General features: G+C 46.1%; 1 protein-coding gene across 3 annotated transcripts in view; it reads right to left on the bottom strand.

Moving 5' to 3' along the window:
- DHX37 (DEAH-box helicase 37) overlaps positions 1-20512 on the bottom strand; it is a 36244-nt gene extending 15732 nt beyond the window's left edge. For all 3 annotated transcript variants that reach the window (XR_012472236.1, XM_074205377.1, XM_074205379.1), the window contains exons 1-12: positions 20330-20512; positions 18137-18306; positions 17077-17189; positions 14729-15056; positions 10640-10788; positions 8795-8884; positions 7099-7195; positions 6076-6189; positions 3541-3642; positions 2918-3032; positions 2128-2223; positions 1795-1868 (exon numbers count right to left, since the gene is read on the bottom strand). Coding sequence is in view for 2 of the 3 variants with exons in the window: in XM_074205377.1 (XP_074061478.1) it covers positions 1795-1868; positions 2128-2223; positions 2918-3032; positions 3541-3642; positions 6076-6189; positions 7099-7195; positions 8795-8884; positions 10640-10788; positions 14729-15056; positions 17077-17189; positions 18137-18306; positions 20330-20432 (1551 nt within the window). In the remaining variant the exon portion in view is untranslated. The remainder of the gene's footprint in view (positions 1-1794; positions 1869-2127; positions 2224-2917; positions 3033-3540; positions 3643-6075; positions 6190-7098; positions 7196-8794; positions 8885-10639; positions 10789-14728; positions 15057-17076; positions 17190-18136; positions 18307-20329) is intronic.
- Positions 20513-20713: the final 201 nt, after the last annotated feature.

Below are 20713 nucleotides of genomic sequence, written 5' to 3'. Positions count from 1 at the left end.
AAGCTGTGAAATAACTGAAGCCAAAGGGAACTCTTGGAGAAGGACTTGTTTTTGGCAAGGTAAATGGGGTTAAGTGGCTTGCCCAAGGCCACACAGCTAGGTAATTTAAGTGTCTGAGGCAGGATTTGAACTCAGATACTCCTGACTCCACGATCGATGCTCTATCCACTGTGCTGCCCAGCTGCTCCAAGAGCAGGACTTCTTAACCTGGGTCTGTGACCTCTTTTTTCTTAACCATGTTGATAATTGTATTTCAAAATAGTTGGTTTCCTGCGTCACCAATCAAGACACCTGGAGTTGGGTTTCCAGTTTCCTAGCATCCTAGATAGGATCACTCTGCTGCCCATGGTTCCGAGAAGGAGCGTCACCAGACACTGCCCAAAAGGACCAGGACACAGCCACAGATGAAAAGAAAAATGCAATGTTCTTTCCTGAGAAATGTTTGTGGAACCCAGGCCAAGAAGCCTTGGCCTCAAGAGCCCCAAAGCCTAGACCGTCTGGGTCTTCTCAGTCTCAGTACCTGCTTCTGACACAGCAGGCCCCACCATCTCCTCCTGGTAAAACAAATCCACAGGCTTTAAGGGCATGAGAAGACTCAGCCGAACTTCCCAGCATTGGCTCAGAAGGAAGAGACCTCTTTCTAATGTCCTGATGGCCTGGGCCCCTACTTAACCAAAAAGCCCAGGCTCTGGCACAGGTAGCAAGGTAGACTGGAAGCACCTCTTCAAGTCTTAAGTATTAATGCTCTCTCGTTAGTGCCTGGCATGATGGCAGCTCCTGCTCCAACCTCAGGGACACCAGGGCACTCCTCAGCCAGCATTCTGACCAGCAGAGGCTGCAGAGCTCCCGCTTGCTCTCAGTGTCTGACCGGACCCCATTAGCACTATGGTTTGCTGCAGTCTGGCCCTTAGTGGGGCCCAAGGGCACTTCTTCTACACTAGATATTCACTGGCCCATTTCTGAAGGGAACAGGCCCTAGATACTTCAGATGCTTTTAAAGCATTTTGATCTGATCTTCACCACATACTAGAAATCATCGCCACTCCTAGGAATGGGGCTTCCAGGGCAAGCCTAGGTGAAGCTTGGAAAAGGGTCCTGTCCCGGTTATGGAAGGGAGCAGGACATGGAGTTGTGTGTGTATTTGCTAACTACAGTTGTGTCTTTGAATTTCTCATGTTTAACACAGAGGAGGCCCTCAGCAGGATCAGAGATCTGGAGCTGGAGCCCCAGGGGCCATCCAGGCCAACCTCCCCTCATTTTACAGATGAAGAAACTGAGGCCCATGAAAGCTAAGAGATTAAAACAAGGTCAGAGATAGGAGCTGAACCAAGGACCCTCCATGGACAGAGATGTGCTTCTTCTAATATACCATCTTGGCTGGTGAAATGAACTGAGGCAATCAGGGAAGGGGCCCGTCGACAGCTGTGAGTGGTATGGAGGAAGAGCTAGACAAAGTACATTGGCTTCTGTGGCAATCCTAGACTGAACATTAGCAAAGGGATCCAAGGTTACATGCGCAGACCCAGGCATATCTCAGTTAAGGCCAGGCTGTGGACAGGTCAAGGCGCCTGCTCGAGGTTGAGCAGAAAATCCTAGGATAGATCTTGGATTTTCTGTTGCAGAAAGATCTGCATGGGCACAGCCCTCTGGGGAAGGGGCTACCTAAAGCACATCTAAGGCTGGGGATAGAGGGGTACTCCAAGGAGGCACAGCCCCAGAGACCCTCTGATGGTGACTGAGGCTGCAGAGCAAGCCCGGGTCCCACCCTGACCACCTCCAGAGCTGCCCACGTACAGCAGGGGCCTTCTTGCCTCGGGACTTCTTGAATTTCCTCATCTCTTCCACAGAATCCTCTTTTTCTTCTGGTCCTACCAAAGAAACAAAAAAAAAAGTGAGCTAGAGCTCAATTCCTTAGCACATTCCTCACTTAGACATATGGCCCCTGCCCGGCCTTGAATGTGGTGTCCCCAGAGACACAAGCAGCCAATATATCTCTGGGAACAAACCTTGTGCCCTATGGTCCAGCCTGCATCAATGCTCCGAGGTACACAAGTGGCAGAGCTGCTCTCTCCTCCCATCCCCTAGCTCACTTAATGAGCTCAGGTGTCCCAGTGGTGGCTGGTGTACCTCTGGCACTGCCTCTGTAGCATGGGAAGGCTTTCCGGAGTCTTCGGCAGAGTGAGTGCACCTCAGCTTGCCCCGTCAGGAACACCAAAATACCTCCTGAGGAAAAAAGGACCAAGAGCCACAAATGATCTCAAAATCCTAAGGCCACAAGATGGGAGCTTGGTTGGTGCCAGGCAAGGGGACCCACATGCCAAGCCTGTAGATGCTCAGGACTTTCCAAAGCACTTTTACGCAACAGTTTCATGACTGAAAGAATGGGGGGGGGGTGTTCAGGATGGAGAGGAAATAGTGCAAGGCTGGGGGGAACTCATGACAGCTCATGTACCTGCAAGCTTCATGTGGAAGAGGGATGAGATTTACTCTTTTTGGCCAAAGGACATAACCAGGGGCCACAAGAGGGAATGGGCATAAAAGGCAAACCCAAGCTGATCACAGCAATGCTGTCCAAAACCAGAGGGCATAATTCCCCTCACTAAGGCTTTTAGAATGGAATTTTATTCTGGGATAGATCAGTCAAAGACCCTTAAGGTTCCCTCCTAGCTCTGGGGTTCTATGAAATTACCCAATGAAGCACAAGGGTACGTGCCATCATCCTCACTTTACAGAGGAGAAAAGTGAGGTGCAGAGAAAAAGCATTTTGTGTTTGAGGGAACTGTCATCACCACAGTTACTCAGTGACCAAAGCAGACCAGACCAAACCAGCCTCTCTGGCCCTTCTCAAGCATGGAAGGAGTGTCAAAAGAAATGAGGAAGACTGTCCAGGTTGGACCCACGGGGCTGGTTGCCTCACCTGGAGGTAACATTCGGTGGATCTTACAGACTTTCCGGAAACACTCGCCGCTATAGTCCTGGAGCGGGGTCCTCTTGTTAAAGTGGACAGTCACAGGGAACTGCCTGGCATCCACCTAGCAACAACAATCAGTGGGCACACTGAGGCCACAGAACAACATGTTCTCACCAAGCCAACTGCGGCTGTTTCAAAGTGGAACAGGTAGCCTTAGGAGGAAGCGAGTCCCCCAGTACTAGGTCTCCAAGTAGAAGCTATATGGCCACTTGTTGGGGGTACAGGACCAGGGTAGAAGAGGCAAGCTCTAAGATGCCTGGCCTGGGCCAATGCATGCTTCTCTGGCCTTTCAATTCACTACCATGGAAAGGCCACAGGAACAGACTGATGACCTGAAAGGACCCTAAAACTCATCAAGGGAAACTCCCTCATTGTACAGATGAAGAAGCTGAGACCTGAAGAGTTTAGGCCCAAGGGTTTTGCTCAAGGTCAGTCACACCCCTAAATCAAAGTTCCAACAGTCCTGGAGGGTCAGCATGGCATGCTCCTCAGGAACCCCTGCATGGGTCCCCCTCCCCCTTCCCAGGGCAGCCTACCATGCCTACTGGCATAGCAGGGAGGAGGGTTACCTTTATGACCGGGGGAGGCACCGAGAAGAGCCGGGAGTTCTGGGTGAAGTCCTCTACGCGGAGTGTGGCTGACATGATGAGCAGTTTCAGGGGCTGCTGTTTCTGCAGAGACACAGACCCACCACAGTCAAGAGGGGCCAGGCCCCCAGTCTGGCTTTGGGATGCTGGTCCTCGAAAGATGACTCAGCAATTGTTCATGGGTTCACAAAAGGCTGGTGGGAGGAACTCCTAGACAAGAAAACTCCATCAAAGGAAGTCAGCATTTCTTTTTCAATTTATAGCCTTAGAGAGCACAGAGAGGTGAAGTAACTTTCCAGTGTCACACAGCCAGTATGAGTCAATGACAAGACTTGAACCCAGGATTCAAGAAACAGACAGCCAGGGGCTTAGCTTTGTCCCAGCTACTGCCCTTCACTCAGAAGTCATCTCTTGGATGGGCAGCCACTGTCATGCCTTCTAGACCAGTTTGAGAATTCTGGAGCCCACCATCCTGATTAGGGAGAACTCATAGGGCCTCTAGCTCACACTCAGCTAGGCTGCACTCTCTTCCTTGGCCACATTCTTTCCATGCAACCAACTGCCACATTCCTCATGCCTTCCCCTCCACCCCCAGTCCTGTTCTGGTGTCCCTGGGACTTCCCCAAGAGAAAGATGCCCTCTCCAACTAGCGGCCATCACTTCCCTCTAGGTGTTTTCTGCATTCATGAGGAATAAAGAGAAGAAAAGTGAAGTACCAGGAGGCAGAACCAGGAAAGCAGCAACAGACATGGCAAGAACCACAAGCACAAAACAAGAACAGGAAGGGCAAATGACAAAGAACCAGCTTGGCCCCAAAGAAGAGATGGCTTTTATTCCCACAGCTCCTCTGCAGAGGGGCAGGACCCACTCCCAGATGTGGAACACTGTATAGAGTGCCACAATTTTTTGATGAGTTGATTGGATTTGTTGAATCTCTCTTTCTCTTTCTGTTGTGCTGGACCTCTCTCTCTCTCTCTCTCTCTCTCTCTCTCTCTCTCTCCCCACCCACACACACCTTCTGTTTCTCTGTGTCTCTAACACTCTGTCTCTCAATTATTAGTTACAAGAAATGGCCTTGTTGAAAAGAGAGAGAAGGGAGAGAAGGGACTCAAGTCAATATGAAAACAAAAGACAAACAAAAACTTATATTTCAAAAATAGAAACGGTTTAACAAAATCTCCACAGAGATCCCACCCACCCACCCATCAACGTAGCTATGGAGGAGTGAGCTAGAACAGTTTTCTTCCTTTACAATAAAACTTATAAAGCAAGGAGGCAGCATGTCTACAAAAGGCTTCCTCTGCTCAGTGACCCCTGCCTTCTTCAGGCAACAGGGAGGATGAGGGGAATGAGTGAGAATCTAGCCAGGTCAGAGATAGGCAGCTTCACTACTTAGCAATGGCTAAGCTTCATGGGTTCAGGCCCAAGGATGCCTGCCTACTGGGGGACTGTGAATACTTCGAGGGGGGGAGCTATCTTCCACCTTCAACTAATCATCGAGTCAAGAGAGGGTAATAAAAGATCATCTCCCCAGAGACTGGAATGCAGGGCTCTGCCCACAGACGGCCCTGATGATGCAAAATGAGGACTCGAGAGAAAGCAGAGCAACAAATATCTAACGTGGTAACAGGGAATGAAGACTATATTCAATGTGTTTTCCATCTGTAAGTCATCATCACCAGGAAACAGAAAAAAAAAAAAAACCCCAAACCTGATGAGTTAGGGAAAGGCTACATTTTCCCCACTTTTAGCAAGTGATAGTTTTATGAGGGGCTTTGGTTCTTATTTTCTCTACACATTTTATATGATTTTTTGGTTTTTAAACAAACATAGATGTTAACTGAAATGTTTCCATCTTCTTGGGGAGTGGGGGGGGAGGGGAGATCTACAGGAAAAGAACGTTGCAAACACTGTCAGCCGGTTTTATTTCAACTGTTTTTTCTTTGTTACAAAGAAAGGTTCAAATGGGGGAAGGGTTCAGAGGGAGAAGAGAGAGCTGATCCTAGGCAATGTCTGGTGTGAAAGACCAAAGGCATTGCTAATTCTTTTTAAAAAATTGTCCGGGAGTCAGTAGGCCTGGGTCCTAATTCTGTCTTGAATACTCCTTGGCATATAACCAATAGGGTGGTGCTGGGTTCAAATCCAGCCTCAGATAGCAGCTAAGTCACTTAAACCACTGGGCCTTGGTTTCCCCTATAAAATATAGAAGGGGGAAACCTCATAGCCTCTAATGTTCTCCAGCTCCAAATTGAAGAACCTATGACTTTTGACTGAAGGTTGAATGATCTGTGCAGCATATGAACTGAGATCTTCTTCACTCTTGGGTCTAACGCTATTCACTATGCAATGCTGCTTAGCAATGAAATATTACATTAAAAAACCAAACCAAACTTGGATGCTGTGGGCAAAGTACTGGGGGAATGCTGAAGTACCATCCCCATGTCAACCACTGTCGCTATGTTTCAAGCCACTAGGACCACTCGGACCTTCTCCCCTGCTCTGTCCTGCTTCTCATACCTTTGCCCGAAGAGACACAATTCGAGACAAGAGGCCAATCAGAATGTCCGTATAGACACTTCTCTCATGGGCTTCATCGATGATGATTACTTTGTACTTAGAGAGCAAAAAATCCTAAAGAAAAAACAGAAGTCAAGATTTTCAAGTGAACATTAGATTTATGGGCAGGAAGGCCTTTCTCCCACTGGCCCTGACGTCATCTCCCCAGCTCAGCCATAGGCCATAGTGCCAGACTTGGCTGATCAATCAACAACCTGGAGGCAGGTAGCTCAGTGGATAGAACACTTTGCCTAGAGGCAAAGGACTGGAATGCTTTGCCTTTTTCTTCTCTAGTAGATTTAAACTCAGTCTTGACTCCAGGTGGAAGGACCTACATGTTCTGCCCCTGGCGGTTCAGGCTAAGGCCAAGATGAGAACAGGACTGGATACTGATAGCCATTCAATACAATGGCAAGAAGGCCATCCCAGAAATTCTGATGCCCAGAATAGAGAATGCAACAAGGATCTTAGCCAAGTACATATTCATGCCTCCAGACCTACCTAAGTTCAAGAACCCCAGGAACAATCCTACCACAAAGAATTCTGTACCCATACAACTATGCTAGGAGTTGTTGGGTCACTCATGATCCCCGAAAAAACACATTCCATCTAAAGTGAGAAGAGTACCACCTTCTTTTTGAAAGAATCAATCTCAACGGGCAATAATGAATAGTCATCTTCTTGGATACACTACATCTCTCCCCCAACCCCCCCAAGTTATTTCTCCTTCCTACATATAGCTCAACTTCAACAATTTAATTCAATTTAACAAGCATTTATTAAATGCCTACTGTGTACTGGGCACTGCTTTTGGTTCAGGCAGCAGAAAGACAAAAATAAAATATCCTTGCCCTCTAGAAACTTATATTCTACTGGGAAGAGCTAACATGTACACTAGGAAAAGAATTCTGTGAACTTCAAAGCATTCTAGAAAGGTAAATGATCTCTCACATCATGAGATGGAATGGATGGCAAGTGGCCTACCTTCTGGATCTCACGGAGTAAGACTCCATCCGTCATGAACTTGATTTGGGTGTCCTCTGTCACATTCCCTTCATATCGGATTTGGTAGGAAACCACCCTGTGTGGGAAACATACATACTCACTATTCAACAGATCCCATGGGGCAATCATGTCTCCTCAACAGCCAGAGAGGCTCTTTAGCTCAAATGACAGCTAAGGAAGCAGCTCAGCAACCCTGAGTCTTACTCAAAAATCCTCTCCAAGAAGGCTAGCGAACCCCCTAACAATCCCTGCTTGTCTCATTGCTACGTCGCTCTAGGCGGTACAGTGGCCTTCGATTCAAGATGACAGAATTTGAACCCAGCCTCAGACACTCACCATTTACTAGCTGTGTGACCTTGGGCAAGTCATTTAACCCTGATTGCCACACATCCAGGGCCATCTCCAAGGGTCCTGATTCGTATTCACCCACAGGACCCAGATGCCTCTGGAGGAGAAAGTGAGGCTGGTGACTTAGCACAGTAACCCCTCACTCAGATCCAATTCATGTACTTGCCATGGCTTCACCTCCCTGATGTCAGTCTTCTTCGAAACAAAAAGACAAAACATTTGCTTCACTCATGCTTGTCCCATGTCTCCCCCTATATGTAGACTGTCTACCCATTGAGGGCAGGTGGCCTTCCTTTAGGTCTAAGGGAAGAAACAACTAGAACTGTCCAGAAGTGTGACAGACTAACTGTCATAGGCTCCCTCCTTGCTGGGCATCTCCTAACAGAGGCTGAAGCATCACTTGCTGGATGTGTTGTAATAAGGATTCTAAGCTGAGGTCTCGGGCCCCTCAGGACCCAATCAATACTGGAATTCGGGGAAGTGGCTTCTGCTTGAAGTCCTCCAATGATGTGGAATCTACTTCTCCTAAGTAGATTTTTTTTTTAGGAAGATTTTGCCTTGTATCAAACTAAATACTTGGAACTCTTTCCCTTGGTTCTGACTTCATAACTCATAGCCCTGTGTTACAAAACAGTCTTTAGCCCCTCCCACCATCCCATTTCCTTCCCTTCTCTTGGCCAAACACTCCTAGCTTCTTCACCAATCTGCATGTGGCCCTTCACCAGGTGGATGCTCTTCTCTAGAGGGACAATAGCTCAACAATGGCCCCCCCTTTTTTTAGGTTTTTGCAAGGCAAATGGGGTTAAGTGGCTTGCCCAAGGCCACACAGCTAAGTAATTATTAAGTGTCTGAGACCAGATTTGAACCCAGGTACTCCTGACTCCAGGGCCGGTGCTTTACCCACTGCGCCACCCAGCCACCCCGACAATGCCCTTTCTAAAAGGACATTAGATCCAAATCTGCCAGCCTCACCATGTGGCTTGAGTGTCTAGTGAGATTAATGCCTCCTTGTTCCATGCTGATTTGCCTCAGTTAATAAAGCTAATGGCTTTATTAAGAAAAAAAATTCATTAATAAAGTTAATGGCTGCCATACTGGGACATCTTGGCATGCTGCAGGCTGGATTATGGAATTCTGTGACCCCTGTCAGGGGGCCTGCTTAGTGATGAGCCCCATGAAGAGCTCTAATGAAGGTTGTGTTAATGCCACATGAATTAGAAATAGCTCTCTACTTTTCTCTGGAGTTTATTCAAAAGAATCAGGTTCTTACCTCCCCCTACCCCAATGCTCCTTGTAGGACCAGGAAAGATCCAAGTTCATTTCTCACCTTTGGGAAAGGTTCATCTCCTTGGCCACCCGCTGGGACATGGCCACAGCAGCCACTCGGCGAGGCTCAGTAATTCCGATGAGGCCGTTGCTGCTCAGTGAAAGGGAAAAACTTAGTTGTAAGTTGATGGCTCTGATTCAGCTCAACAATGCCCCCCCCCCTTTTTTTAGGTTTTTGCAAGGCAAATGGGGTTAAGTGGCTTGCCCAAGGCCACACAGCTAGGTAATTATTAAGTGTCTGAGACCAGATTTGAACCCAGGTACTTCTGACTCCAAGGTCGGTGCTTTATCCGCTATGCCACCTAGCCGCCCCCTATTTTTTCTTCCTCTTTTAAAAAAACAAATGATTATAAGGGATTATAAGATGCTCTGGGAAAGGCAGGGAAGAAGACTATAGAGGGAAATGAAAAGAATATGAAAAACCAAGAAAAAGTTATTTCAAAACTTAAGGTTCTTCTTTCATTTTGTCTAATCATGTCACAGGGACACCATTCATTTATGAATCTCATACTGTGCTAAGTAACAGGGATATAAAGAAAAACTCCTCAAGGAGCTCACCTTCTACTCTTAATGAAAGCTACAGCCCCCCTCATTACATAGCAACTCAGTACTAGCTGAGGCGATTGGTGGCACCATTGTGCAGAGGGCAACAGGGCTAGACTCAGGAATTCAAATCCAGCCTTAGACACCTACTAGTTGGGTAACCCTGGGAAGGTCACTTTGCTTCTGCCCATCTCAGTTTACCTATCTTTAAAATCAGGATGATAATCATTGCACCTATCTCGCAGGGTTGTGGTGAGGATCAAATGAGATAATCATTGTAAAGTGCTAATCTCTCCGTCCCTCTCCACCCCCAACATGATACCATTTCTGAGCTAGGGCACAAATTTTGTTAGAGAATTTTGCTTCTTTGATTTGTTCAAAAGAGCCTTCCCTGAATAGATATAGGTTATCCTAACTTTTACCTTTCTATATGAGTGGCCAGAAAACTTCTTACCTGGGAAGCCTCCTGTGGAGATGAGCCTCTCTGAACTTGGCTGGTGTTCTTAAGACACAACTGTAGGGCAAGGTCTGTCCTCTAAGTATTTTTTTTTTGGTTTTGGCAAGGCAATGGTGTTAAGTGACTTGTCCAAGGTCACACAGCTAGATATTTATTAAGCATCTCAGGTCAGATTTGAACTGAGGTCCTCCTGATTCCAGGGCTGGTGTTCTATCCACTGTACCACCTAGCCACCCCCCCCCCCATAAGTCTTTCTAAGTAGGACCCATCTGAGCCAACCATCCACACACCCAAGTCTTGAGAACCTTTGACCCCTCCTCACCAGGAAGAGTCCTGGAAGATGGTACCAAATGTGAATGCTGAGGTTGCCCAGACCCAACCTCCTTTGGAGTAGGTATCAAACAGACACCACGGCCATGGTTCCCTTCTTTCCACTGCTTAAATTTTATCCACTGAACTGTCCCTAGTAAGGACCCAGAAAGATGGGATGCATGGGTCCCACTCAAGAGCAAATTCTCTTTGTGCAAATGTGTGTTCAACAAAAGAAATACTTCAAAAGAATCTAGCTCTGGGAACAGCCTTTCTTTATTTTTTTGGCAAGTCAATGGGTTAGTGTTTAAGGCCAGATTTGTTTTGTTTTGTTTTTTTTAAGTTTTTTTTGCAAGGCAAGGGGGTTAAGTGGCTTGCCCAAGGCCACACAGCTAGGTAATCGCCACCTAGCCACCTCTTGAGACTAGATTTGAACTGAGGTTCTCCTGACTCCAAGGCCAGTGCTCCATACACTGTGCCACCTCTAGGAACAGATTCTAAGGGATACATCCTATGAAAGTGTCATCTGGTACATACCTGCTATACCCAGCTTCATACAAAAACTGGGGCACCTGGGTGGTCTTTCCACTCCCTGTCTCCCCACATACAATGACAATAGGGTTTTCAGCAACAGCCTCCATGATGACTTGCTCTTCTGAGAGAATGGGGAGCTTGAGCCGGGCTTCCTGTCAAAGAAACAATAGCATCAAAATCTACAAACGTTGGGGCGGCTAAGTGGAGTAGCAGATAGAGCACTGGCCCTGGAGTCAGGAGTACCTGAGTTCAAATCCGGCCTCAGACACTTAATAACTACCTAGCTGTGCTGCCTTGGGCAAGCCACTTAAACCCCATTGCCTTGAAAAAAAAAAACCTAAAAAAAAAATCTAGAGACATTTAAGGGGCTCAGAAGACCTGGAGCTGGAAGGGTCCTCAGAGACACCCCCCAACTCCCCACTTTGAAAACAAGGAAACCAAAGTACCTCAGTGTCATAGGACCATGTATTTATACCAGGGAGAACATTAGAAGCCAATGGGTCAACCCCTAATTTGAGAAATGAGGAAACAGAGGCCCAGAAAACATTGTGTTCTTCTACGTAAGGGCTGGAAAGGTCTTTACTCTGGCCAGAAGATGCCAGTATCAGAGACAAGGCCCCTGAAAACATTCTGTCCCAACAGAAGTTTCTCAAACCAGGACCCAAACAGCAAAGGCAGGCCTCCACTTTAAGAAATGAAAGACATAGCAAACTGCTGAATGTGAGTTTGGAGGGCTGACAAATCAAAGGGTAATCTTTTGTATTGAGAAAAGATGCTTTAATCTGTAAATAGAGACACCCCTGGGCAAGCAGGGTTAAGACTGGGTAAGCAGAAAGCATGGTACTGGCCTAGGAACCAGAGGACCTGAGTTAAAATCTTGCCTCTTATCCTTTATTTCCCCCTCTCTGAGGTCCAGTTTCCTTATATAAAACCCTTCACTGTTAAATAAATGACTCTACCTTCCTTGATCTGAGGGATAGAATGCTAGAAAAATAGCTAGAGAGAACTGTTTTGAAATTATGCATGTAAATGAGAAAATAAGATCTATGTTGCAAAAATGTTATCTTTCTTTAGTTTTTTTAATTTAGTTTTTCCACCATTCCCCCCTCCCCCACAAAATGAAGCAAAACTATGAGCCCCCCTACTTCAGGATATTCAAGAATATAGGCTTTAGTATTTGGAGAGAATAACAGAATTTGAGAATTGGAAGGAATCCGGGTATCCATCAAATTCAAATTCAACCCATTCTAGGGAAATGATTTAGATGCAAAAGGCAATAACATCAGTAAATTAGGGGAAAGAAATATCTGTCAAATTTATGGATAGGAAAAGAGTTTATGTTCAAACAAGAGATGGAGACAATCACACGAATTAAAATAGATAACTTTGACTATATGAAATTTGAGAGATTTTGCACAAATAAAACCAATAGTCATAATTAAAAGTGGGAAAATGGGGGAAAGATTTTTTTTTTTTACAAAAAGTTTCTCTGATAAAGGCTTAACTTTTCTATTCAAATATATGTGGAACAAGAAAAATTTAGAAAAATAAGAGCCATTCCCCAGTGGATAATTGGCCAAAGGACACGAATGGCAGTTTTCAGAAAAAAAAAATCAGATATCAATAGTCACATGAAAAAATGTTCTAAATCATTACTGACCAGAGAAATGCAAATTAAAACAACTCTGAGATACTATACTAATTCACACCCATCAGATTAGCTAAAATGACAGAAAAGGAAAATAAATGTTAGAGAGATCACAGAAAAATAGACTAATGGAGCTGGAACTGGACTGACCATTCTGGAGAACAGTTTGAAACTGTCCACAGGGCTATAAAATTGCACATACCCTTTGACTCAGCAATACCAATACTAGGTCTCTAACACAGAGAACAAAGAAAAGGGAAAAGGATTTATTTGTACAAAAATATTTATAGCAGTTATAAATGGTGGCAAAGAATCAGACATTAAGGGTATGTACATCAATTAGGGAATGTCTGAACAAGTAGTGGTCTATATTTGTGCAATAATTAAGAAAAGGAAGAAAAAGGAGGCTGATGGGTTGAGATCCAAAGACCAAACTTTGTCCAGCTCTCCAACGGCTGGAAGATTGCTCATTTGGATTTCTCAACTTTTTTCGTGACCCCTTACATTCTCCTTTGAGAGGCTGCAGTGTTAGTATGTATGTGGATAGGAAATTATATTGTCTTGACTATTAAAATGCAGAATAACCCCCCCAAAAAGGAGGGGGCAGGGGAGGTCTAGTTTCCAGGAGGTGATGGCCCAATTTTACTTTACGCTCACATCTGGAGTAGCGTATTCAGTTCTAGGCACTCCATTTCAGAAAGGATATTGATAAGCTGGAGTATCCCAAGAATGGCAACCATCATGGCGAAGGGGACCTGGTTTAGCTGTGTAAAGTTTGAAGGTATTAGGGATGTTAATATGGAGAAGAGAGGGCTCAGAGGAAATAGGACAGCTTTTTTCAAGGATCTGAAATTCTAATATTGGAGATATATCTTGATCTTCTCCTTGTTGATCATCACAGAGAGAGAGAGAGAGAGAGAGAGAGAGAGAGAGAGAGATCATCTCCCCCTAAGAACAAGGACCATCTTTTGACCTTTCTATCTCCAGAGCTTACTACAGTGCGTGATATATAAAGAAAATATTTAATAAATGTTGGTTGATTCCTATTTGGCCCCAGAGATAAGAACCAAGAGTGATAGAGGAAAGCTGCAAAAGGCAGATAGATCCAGGTTTGATGTTAAGAAAAACTGAACAATTGTAATTACATATCAAAGTGGAATGGACTGTGCCTCAAGAGCTCCTGGGCCTCCCAAAGAATGGAGGCTACTCAATGGGTATGATGGAGCAGAGACAATTTTCAAGGGAAGGGTTGGAATAGGTACCTTTCACATCTAAAACTCTAGGATCCTGCTCTGACACTCACTAGCTGGAATACTATGAAAAAATTACTTCATCTCTGAGTTCACTGCCTTGGGATAAAACAGAGATAATAAAAATACTGGGGTGGCCACATTATGGGGTAACATTAGAAGGCCAAAAGGAGCTGGCCTGTGTAAGAGACTTTATGGAATTCAATGTACTTTTAAAATGCTTGATGACATTATTATTAGTTTTTGCCAATATTGTTGGGAGCTCATTACCTAGGAAAAGGCCCCAATTCTTCAGCACAAATAGTGACTATGTTGAAAGAAAAGTTGGGTCAGGAAAACCTTCCCTGGAAGGCTTCTTGTAGACTATGGGGCACTGACCAAGCAGAGGACTCAAAGGAAGAATCAATCACTCTTGGTTATAAAAGGTAATCCAAACACACCTCTGCTTTCTTGTTTCTAGGCAGGGGGACAAGGTGTGTTCTTTAGGAATAGCTCCGATGGCTCTCGATCCAATGCCATCCAAGTCTGGTCAGCAATTATTTTATTTATTGCAAGGCAATACAGTTAAATGGCTTGCCCAAGGTCACACAGGTAGGTAATTATTAAGTGTCTGAGGCCAGACTGGAACTCAGGTCCTAGGGGCAGCTAGGTGGCACAGTGGATAAAGCACCAGCCCTGGAGTCAGGAGTACCTGGGTTCAAATCCGGCCTCAGACACTTAATAATTACTTAGCTGTGTGGCCTTGGGCAAGCCACTTAACCCCATTTGCCTTTCAAAAGAAAAAAAGAAAAAGGAACTCAGGTCCTCCTGACTCCAGGGCCGGTGCTCTATCCACTGTGCCACCTAGCTGACTTCAACAATTATTTATTTAAGGGTCTTTAATATGTCAGGCAGCTAGGGGTCCAGTGGAGAGCCAGCTGAACCTGGAAGTCACAAAGACTTAAGTTTGAATCCTGTTTGGGAGAGCTGGCCATAAACAAAGTCTCAGCCTCAGCTTCCTCATCTGTAAAAGTAGACAAGCAAGACCTAACCTGTAGAGTGGAAGAAAAATGTCACGTGCCTTATAAAACAACATCATCATAACTATCACTGAGATAGTTTCAAAACAGCATCAGGGTTGACAATGACCTTCAAGATCATCTCACCCAATGCATTCATTCCCAAAACAGAAACTGGAAATGAACAGAGACCAACCTGGATCTCAGGAGAGCGGTCCACAGGGATGAAAACAGCTGGCTTTGTAGATGGCTCATGGGAAGTAGGAGCAGGAGATGGCAGGATTGGGGCAGACTGGATGCTGTTGGGGGAGCTCTCATCCTTGGGGATGGGCTCTGTAGGCTTCACCAAAGCTGCCGTCTCTACAGGTGGTACCAGGGATTCCAAGTCCTCAGCCTCACTCTCTGTTTCAGCCTCACTCGAGGACTCAGTTTCCTCTTCTGATGACTGCCTTTGTCTTTTTCTGTGGGCACCACTGAGGCTACTGATCTTTCCAGGACCCCCAGGTCCAGTGTCTTCTGTCTTCCTGGAGGGGCAAGAAGATTAATCACATGGATGAAGGGATAGAGTCAGGTGAACTTGGGAGTCAGAAAGTTGCTTCAAGTTCAAACAATACTAGCTGTATGGTCAACATACTGTGATTCTCTAATATGAAAAGTAGGGATGCACTCTGCAGCTGTTTGACCAGGATGACCCTATGGAGTAGGACCAAAGCACGTGCACACACAGGTGTACACACTCCCACCAAGATAAGGCATGGGATCACAGAACATTAGACTTAGAATTGGAAGGGAACCCAGAGTTTTGTTTTGTTTTTCAACTATTTCATCTTACAGATGAAGAAACTAAGGCTGGATGGCAAACCCCTTCAGGAAGTTTTCGTTTATTTCTTCACATCCTCCACAAGTGTGTTTACATTTATCCCCATACATAGCATTTATGTAGAAGTCAAGAACAAGTTAATGTTATTCATGATAATAAAATTATCCAATGTATTCATATTATTATTAATGATAAAAGTAAATTATTGCTATTAATTGCTATTAAACTGACATTGATTGTTGCCTGGTTACAGGCTGTGATGCTTGGGGGTCAGGAAACTTAGGTCTGAATCCTGCCTCAGACCCCAGATTCTGGCTCTCTCTAACTCTGGACAAAGGAGTTAATGGCACAGTTGTGGAGAGCACTGGCCCTAAAGTCAGGAAGACCTGAGTTCCTCTTTCATTTCAGACACTTACTAGCTGAATAATTCACTTAATCTCTGTTTACCTCAGTTTTCTCAACTGCAAAATGGGAGAATAATCCACAACTGGGTTACTGTGAAGATCAAATGAAATACTCATGAAACACATTGTAAGCTTGAAAGCATCACACAAATGCTACTACCTCTATTATTATTATTCTTTTTTGCAAGGCAAATGGAGTTAAGTGACTTGCCCAAGGCCACACAGCTAGGTAATTATTAATTGTTGAGACCGGATTTGAACCCAGGTACTCCTGACTCCAGGGCCGGTGCTTTATCCACTACGCCACCTAGCTGTCCCTTATCATTATTATTCTAATCAAAAAACATTTATTTAGCTCCTACTCAGTGGCAGATACTGGGTCTCTCTTTCTTCTCTGTAAAATGAAGAGCACCTACTCACAAGCTTGTTGTAAGGTTCAAAATAAGGTAACACATGGAACGTGCTTTGCAAACCTTAAGGAAACAAGATAAATATGTGGACACTGAGGCACATGAGAACATAGAAAGATGAAGGGTCGGGCGGCTAGGTGGCGTAGTGGATAAAGCACCGGCCCTGGAGTCAGGAGTACCTGGGTTCAAATCCGGTCTCAAGACACTTAATAATTACTGTGTGACCTTGGGCAAGCCACTTAATCCCATTTGCCTTGCAAAAACATAAAAAAAAAAAGGGAAAAAAAAGATGAAGGGTCACACAGCTAGTTAACTGTTACTGGCAGAATTCAAACCCAAGTGTGACCCAGTCCAAGGTCAGCACACTTTTTTTTTAGGTTTTTAGTTTTGTTTTTTATTTTTGCAAGATAATGGGGTTAAGTGGCTTGCCCAAGGCCACACAGCTAGGTAATTTATTAAGTGTCTGAGGCCACATTTGAACTCAGGTACTCCTGACTCCAGGGCAGGTGCTCTAATCCACTGTGCCACCTAGCTGCCCCCATTATGCCACCTAGTCACCCCATCAGCACTCTTTTTAACAGCTCTGATGCTTTTCTTAATCTGCAGAAAAAACTAACTCCTCAATTAATGCATCCTATCTCTGATACCTACTTTCTGTAAAATGAGCATAAATAAGTGCAAGGCTCCCTATACAAACATATGCCCACACAGACACAATTACAGATAGACACACACTTCCCAACAGGATTCCCACAGGGAGTTCTCCCCTTCAGCATCTACAAACAAACTCAGCAAGGTGAGTTACAGAACTCTCAGACTAAGTGGCTTTCAATTGGCCATCCCACACACTTGGCTTCAAAGGGGCTCTCCCCAAAGGGTGGGAGGAGGCCCAGGCTGGAGGGGACCTCACCTTTTGCTGCAGTACATTCGCTCGCCAGTCCCTAATTTGGAAGTGGTATACAGGAGCTGCATTTCTGCCTCCGAAGCCTGGACTTCACTCAATTTCTGCAGTAGCTCTGCTCGCTGGAAAGGAAGGAGAGAAAAATAAGGATGTCAGTCACATGGGGCTACTGGCCTTCCCATCCCTCCAGGTAAGTGGGAAAGAAAAAAGACATCAGATCAAAACTTCAGAGAGATGGCCAGGGAAACATTCTAACAAGTCCCCTATCTACACCATTTGGGACAAAGTGGAGAAAAGCCAGGCCTGCGGACGATTCTCCTTCTAGATGAGTCTGGAAAGTAGCAGGGTGGAAGGACCTAGGCCCTTTAGGGAAATGGCTTTTGGGAAGGAGTAGCCCTCAGTCCCAGGGAGGAGGGGTCTGGGCAGCAGGCCACCAGCCCTGCTCCCAGAGGCAAAGGCTGATTTTCAAGTCCTGGGGAGTAATACATTAAATCAGGGTAACCACAGCCAAGGTTCTGAGAAGAGCTGAGCATAGGCACAGTGTCTCCTCAGTGGCCCATTTAGGACATATTTGTTCATTCAATCATTGGACCATTCATTCAGTCATCCATGGGGTCATTCACTGGATCATTCCATTCATTTATTCATTCAAAGACTTATAAACCACCTACTAAGGACAAAGAATCATCCTGCTAGGTATTAGGGATATAAAGATGAATAAACACTGTTCCTCTTATTCTGCCCACTGCTAAACAAGAAGATGCTGGCAGTGAGTCAGATGAACTTTTACCTTTCCATTCAATTATGAAAAGCCATTACTTTATAAACCTATGCACCAATCTACAGAATACAACCTATTAAAAAGAATAATAGCAAGAAAGCTGACATGCCCCAGGTCCCATCTATATGAATGCCATCAAAATTAACAAGAGAAAGATTTCAGAACAACCAGAACCACCATTTTTACAACACTTTTAAGACCATGAAAGAATTGCAGAAGACTGAAAAGGACCTCAATGACCCTTCCAGGAACTGCACAAAGCTGCCCCCATCCCCAATAGGGCCATACCTGGGTCTTTTTTTTCTTTTGCTCCAACACTTTCTGTAGGAGCTTCTTCTCTTTCTTGGTCAAGGGTTTCTTCTCCTTCTTGGTGGTGGGTGCAGCTTTCTTCTTTTTCTCCTTCCGTCCAGGCAGGACAAGTACATTGCTCTCATCCACTCCTTTCAAGAGGTCCCTGTCTGGAAAGACACATGCCTCAATTCTCATAGCCCAGAGGTCTTGATCAACCTGGTCAGTTTGGATAGGCACAGAATGGGAAGGGTCATGCCCCAGGAATCCAAGCATGTAGACAGCAAAGAGATAGGAATACCAAGAAGGATTTTAAATGAGAAGAACCAATCATTCAATCAAACCAGGACAACTTTATTTCCTTGTTTTGATGAGGAAACTTAGAAAGACCAAGGGAGAGCTAGAGACAGGATTTTAGGCAAAGCCTAAAATAAAGTAGCTCATGTTATCTTTGGAGAAAAGAGGAGGGAGGTTGGCTTGGAGATAGCATTTCCTTAGCTGGACTGGGACTAACTGAAGGGTCGGACTCACCCCAGAGTCACCCTGGGAGAAGAACTGGAGTAGCATCCCACTAGAATCCCATCTCTGATACCTACTTTCCACCTAACTTTGGGTCTATCCAGCTCCAGTCCATTAACTATAAAATGAGAGAGGGCACTGACAGTTCTAAGTGGAGGGCTCCCTAAGGCCTAGCATGGTGGACAGGACCCTAGGCAGGGGTCCTTACTGCCCTTGGGAAGCAGGAAGGCAAGAACAAGAGGCAGCAGTGTCTCTAGGCAAGCCAGGGAGTGCAACTATTAGCACCGGCATTTGGAGGGATTTAGATTGAGAGCTCTTTGAGGGCAGGGGGCTTTTTCTTAAATAACCAAAAGCAGGTACTTAAGAAATTTTTGTTGACTGATTGAGGAAATCACTGACGCACCTCACTACTTATTTTATAACAACAACAATCACACTAACAATAATTAGCCCTTAACACATGCCTTAAGGTTTTCGAAGTCCTTCACAAATATCTCATTTGATCCTCACAATCCTGGGAAGCAGGTGCTACTGTTAGACCTATGTTGCCACTGAAGAAACTGAGATAGGAGGAAGTTCAACGATGCGTCCCGAGTCACACAACTACTAAGTGTCAGAGGTCAGATTTTAACTCAACTCTTTCAAGTGCAACTTTTTGTTGGTTTTTTTTAGTTTTTACAAGGCAATGGGGTTAAGTGGCTTGCCCAAGGACACACAGCTAGGTCATTATTAAGTGTCTGAGGCCGGATTTGAACTCAGGTCCTGGGCTCTATCCACTGCGCCACCTAGCCGCCCCTCAAGTGCAACTTTCTATCCAGTGCACCAGCTACATAGGTCCCCAAAAGTACCTAGGGGTATGTGTCTATATTGCTTTCAGTCGTTTCAGTCGGGCCTGACTCTTCGGGACCCCATATGGGGTCTTCTTGACAGAGATATCGGAGCAGTCTGCCATTTCCTTCTCAAGTTCATTTGATAGATCAGGAAACTGGTCCAGGGTCCAGGGTCCCAAGGAGCTAATATCAGTAACAATTCTCACTCATGGCTCCATGTCTGTATGTCCCGGAGAAGCAAGTCCTTTCCCTTTCTCTAGTCTCAGCTGACTCTTTGCAAAACAGAGTTAAAGGTTCTGTGTCCCCCAAGTCCCTTTGCTTTTCTGAACCTCAGTTTACTCCTCTGTAGAATGGTTCCTTCACTGACATGCTAGGCCTTAGGGAGCCGTCCACTTAGTTATGCTCATTTTCCAGAGGAGCAAAGCAAGACGCAAGGAGGAGAGGGTATAAAGGAAGACAACCCCTTTGTGCCCATTTCGAGATTAGGTAAACTGAGGCTCAGAGGAGAAGGCACCTGGAGATCACACACCTTTTATGACCATTTTACAGACGAGTGAACTCAGGTTTGGAGAAGGCCCTCAGAGACCCCAGCCCCTTGGTGCCCCTTTCACAGAGGAGTAAACTGAGGTTCGGAGGAGACCTCGGAGACCCCAGCCCCTTGGTGCCCCTTTCACAGAGGAGTAAACTGAGGTTCGGAGGAGACCTCGGAGACCCCAGCCCCTTGGTGCCCCTTTCATGATTAGGTAAACTGAGGCTCAAGGGGGAGAAGGCGGTCCTGGGAGACCCCAGCCCCCTTCTGCCCATGTCTCACGCTTAGGTAAACTGAGGCTCGGGGAGCCCTTACCGCCCAGCTCCAGCTGCACCTGGACGCCCGGCCGCTGGGCCGCGGGCCCCGGCGGCGGCTGCTGCCGCCCTTTGACGTTGAAGCGCCGGCGCAGCCTCCCCATGACGCCGGCGCTCAGCCCCGCGGGTCCGGCTCGGACGGCGGCGGCCGCAAGCAGGAGACTCCGCACGTGCGGCTGCGCCGGAGCGTCCGAGACTTCCGCCTCCGGTTCTCGCGAGAGCCGCCGGAAGGGGGCGGGGCCGGGCCGGGCCCCGGAGGCTTGTGGGAGAGCGGCCCCTCCTCCCTGGCGGGCGCGGGAGGGGAAGCGCGCGCGCCGGGTTCACCCTTGGGGGCCCCCGAAGCCCCGCCCCCCTCCAGTGCTGCCTTCGCGGGGCCCCCCAGCTC

Source organism: Macrotis lagotis, chromosome X, assembly GCF_037893015.1.
Source record: "Macrotis lagotis isolate mMagLag1 chromosome X, bilby.v1.9.chrom.fasta, whole genome shotgun sequence".
Taxonomy (NCBI): domain Eukaryota; kingdom Metazoa; phylum Chordata; class Mammalia; order Peramelemorphia; family Peramelidae; genus Macrotis; species Macrotis lagotis.
This window is presented reverse-complemented; position numbering and strand designations above follow the sequence as displayed.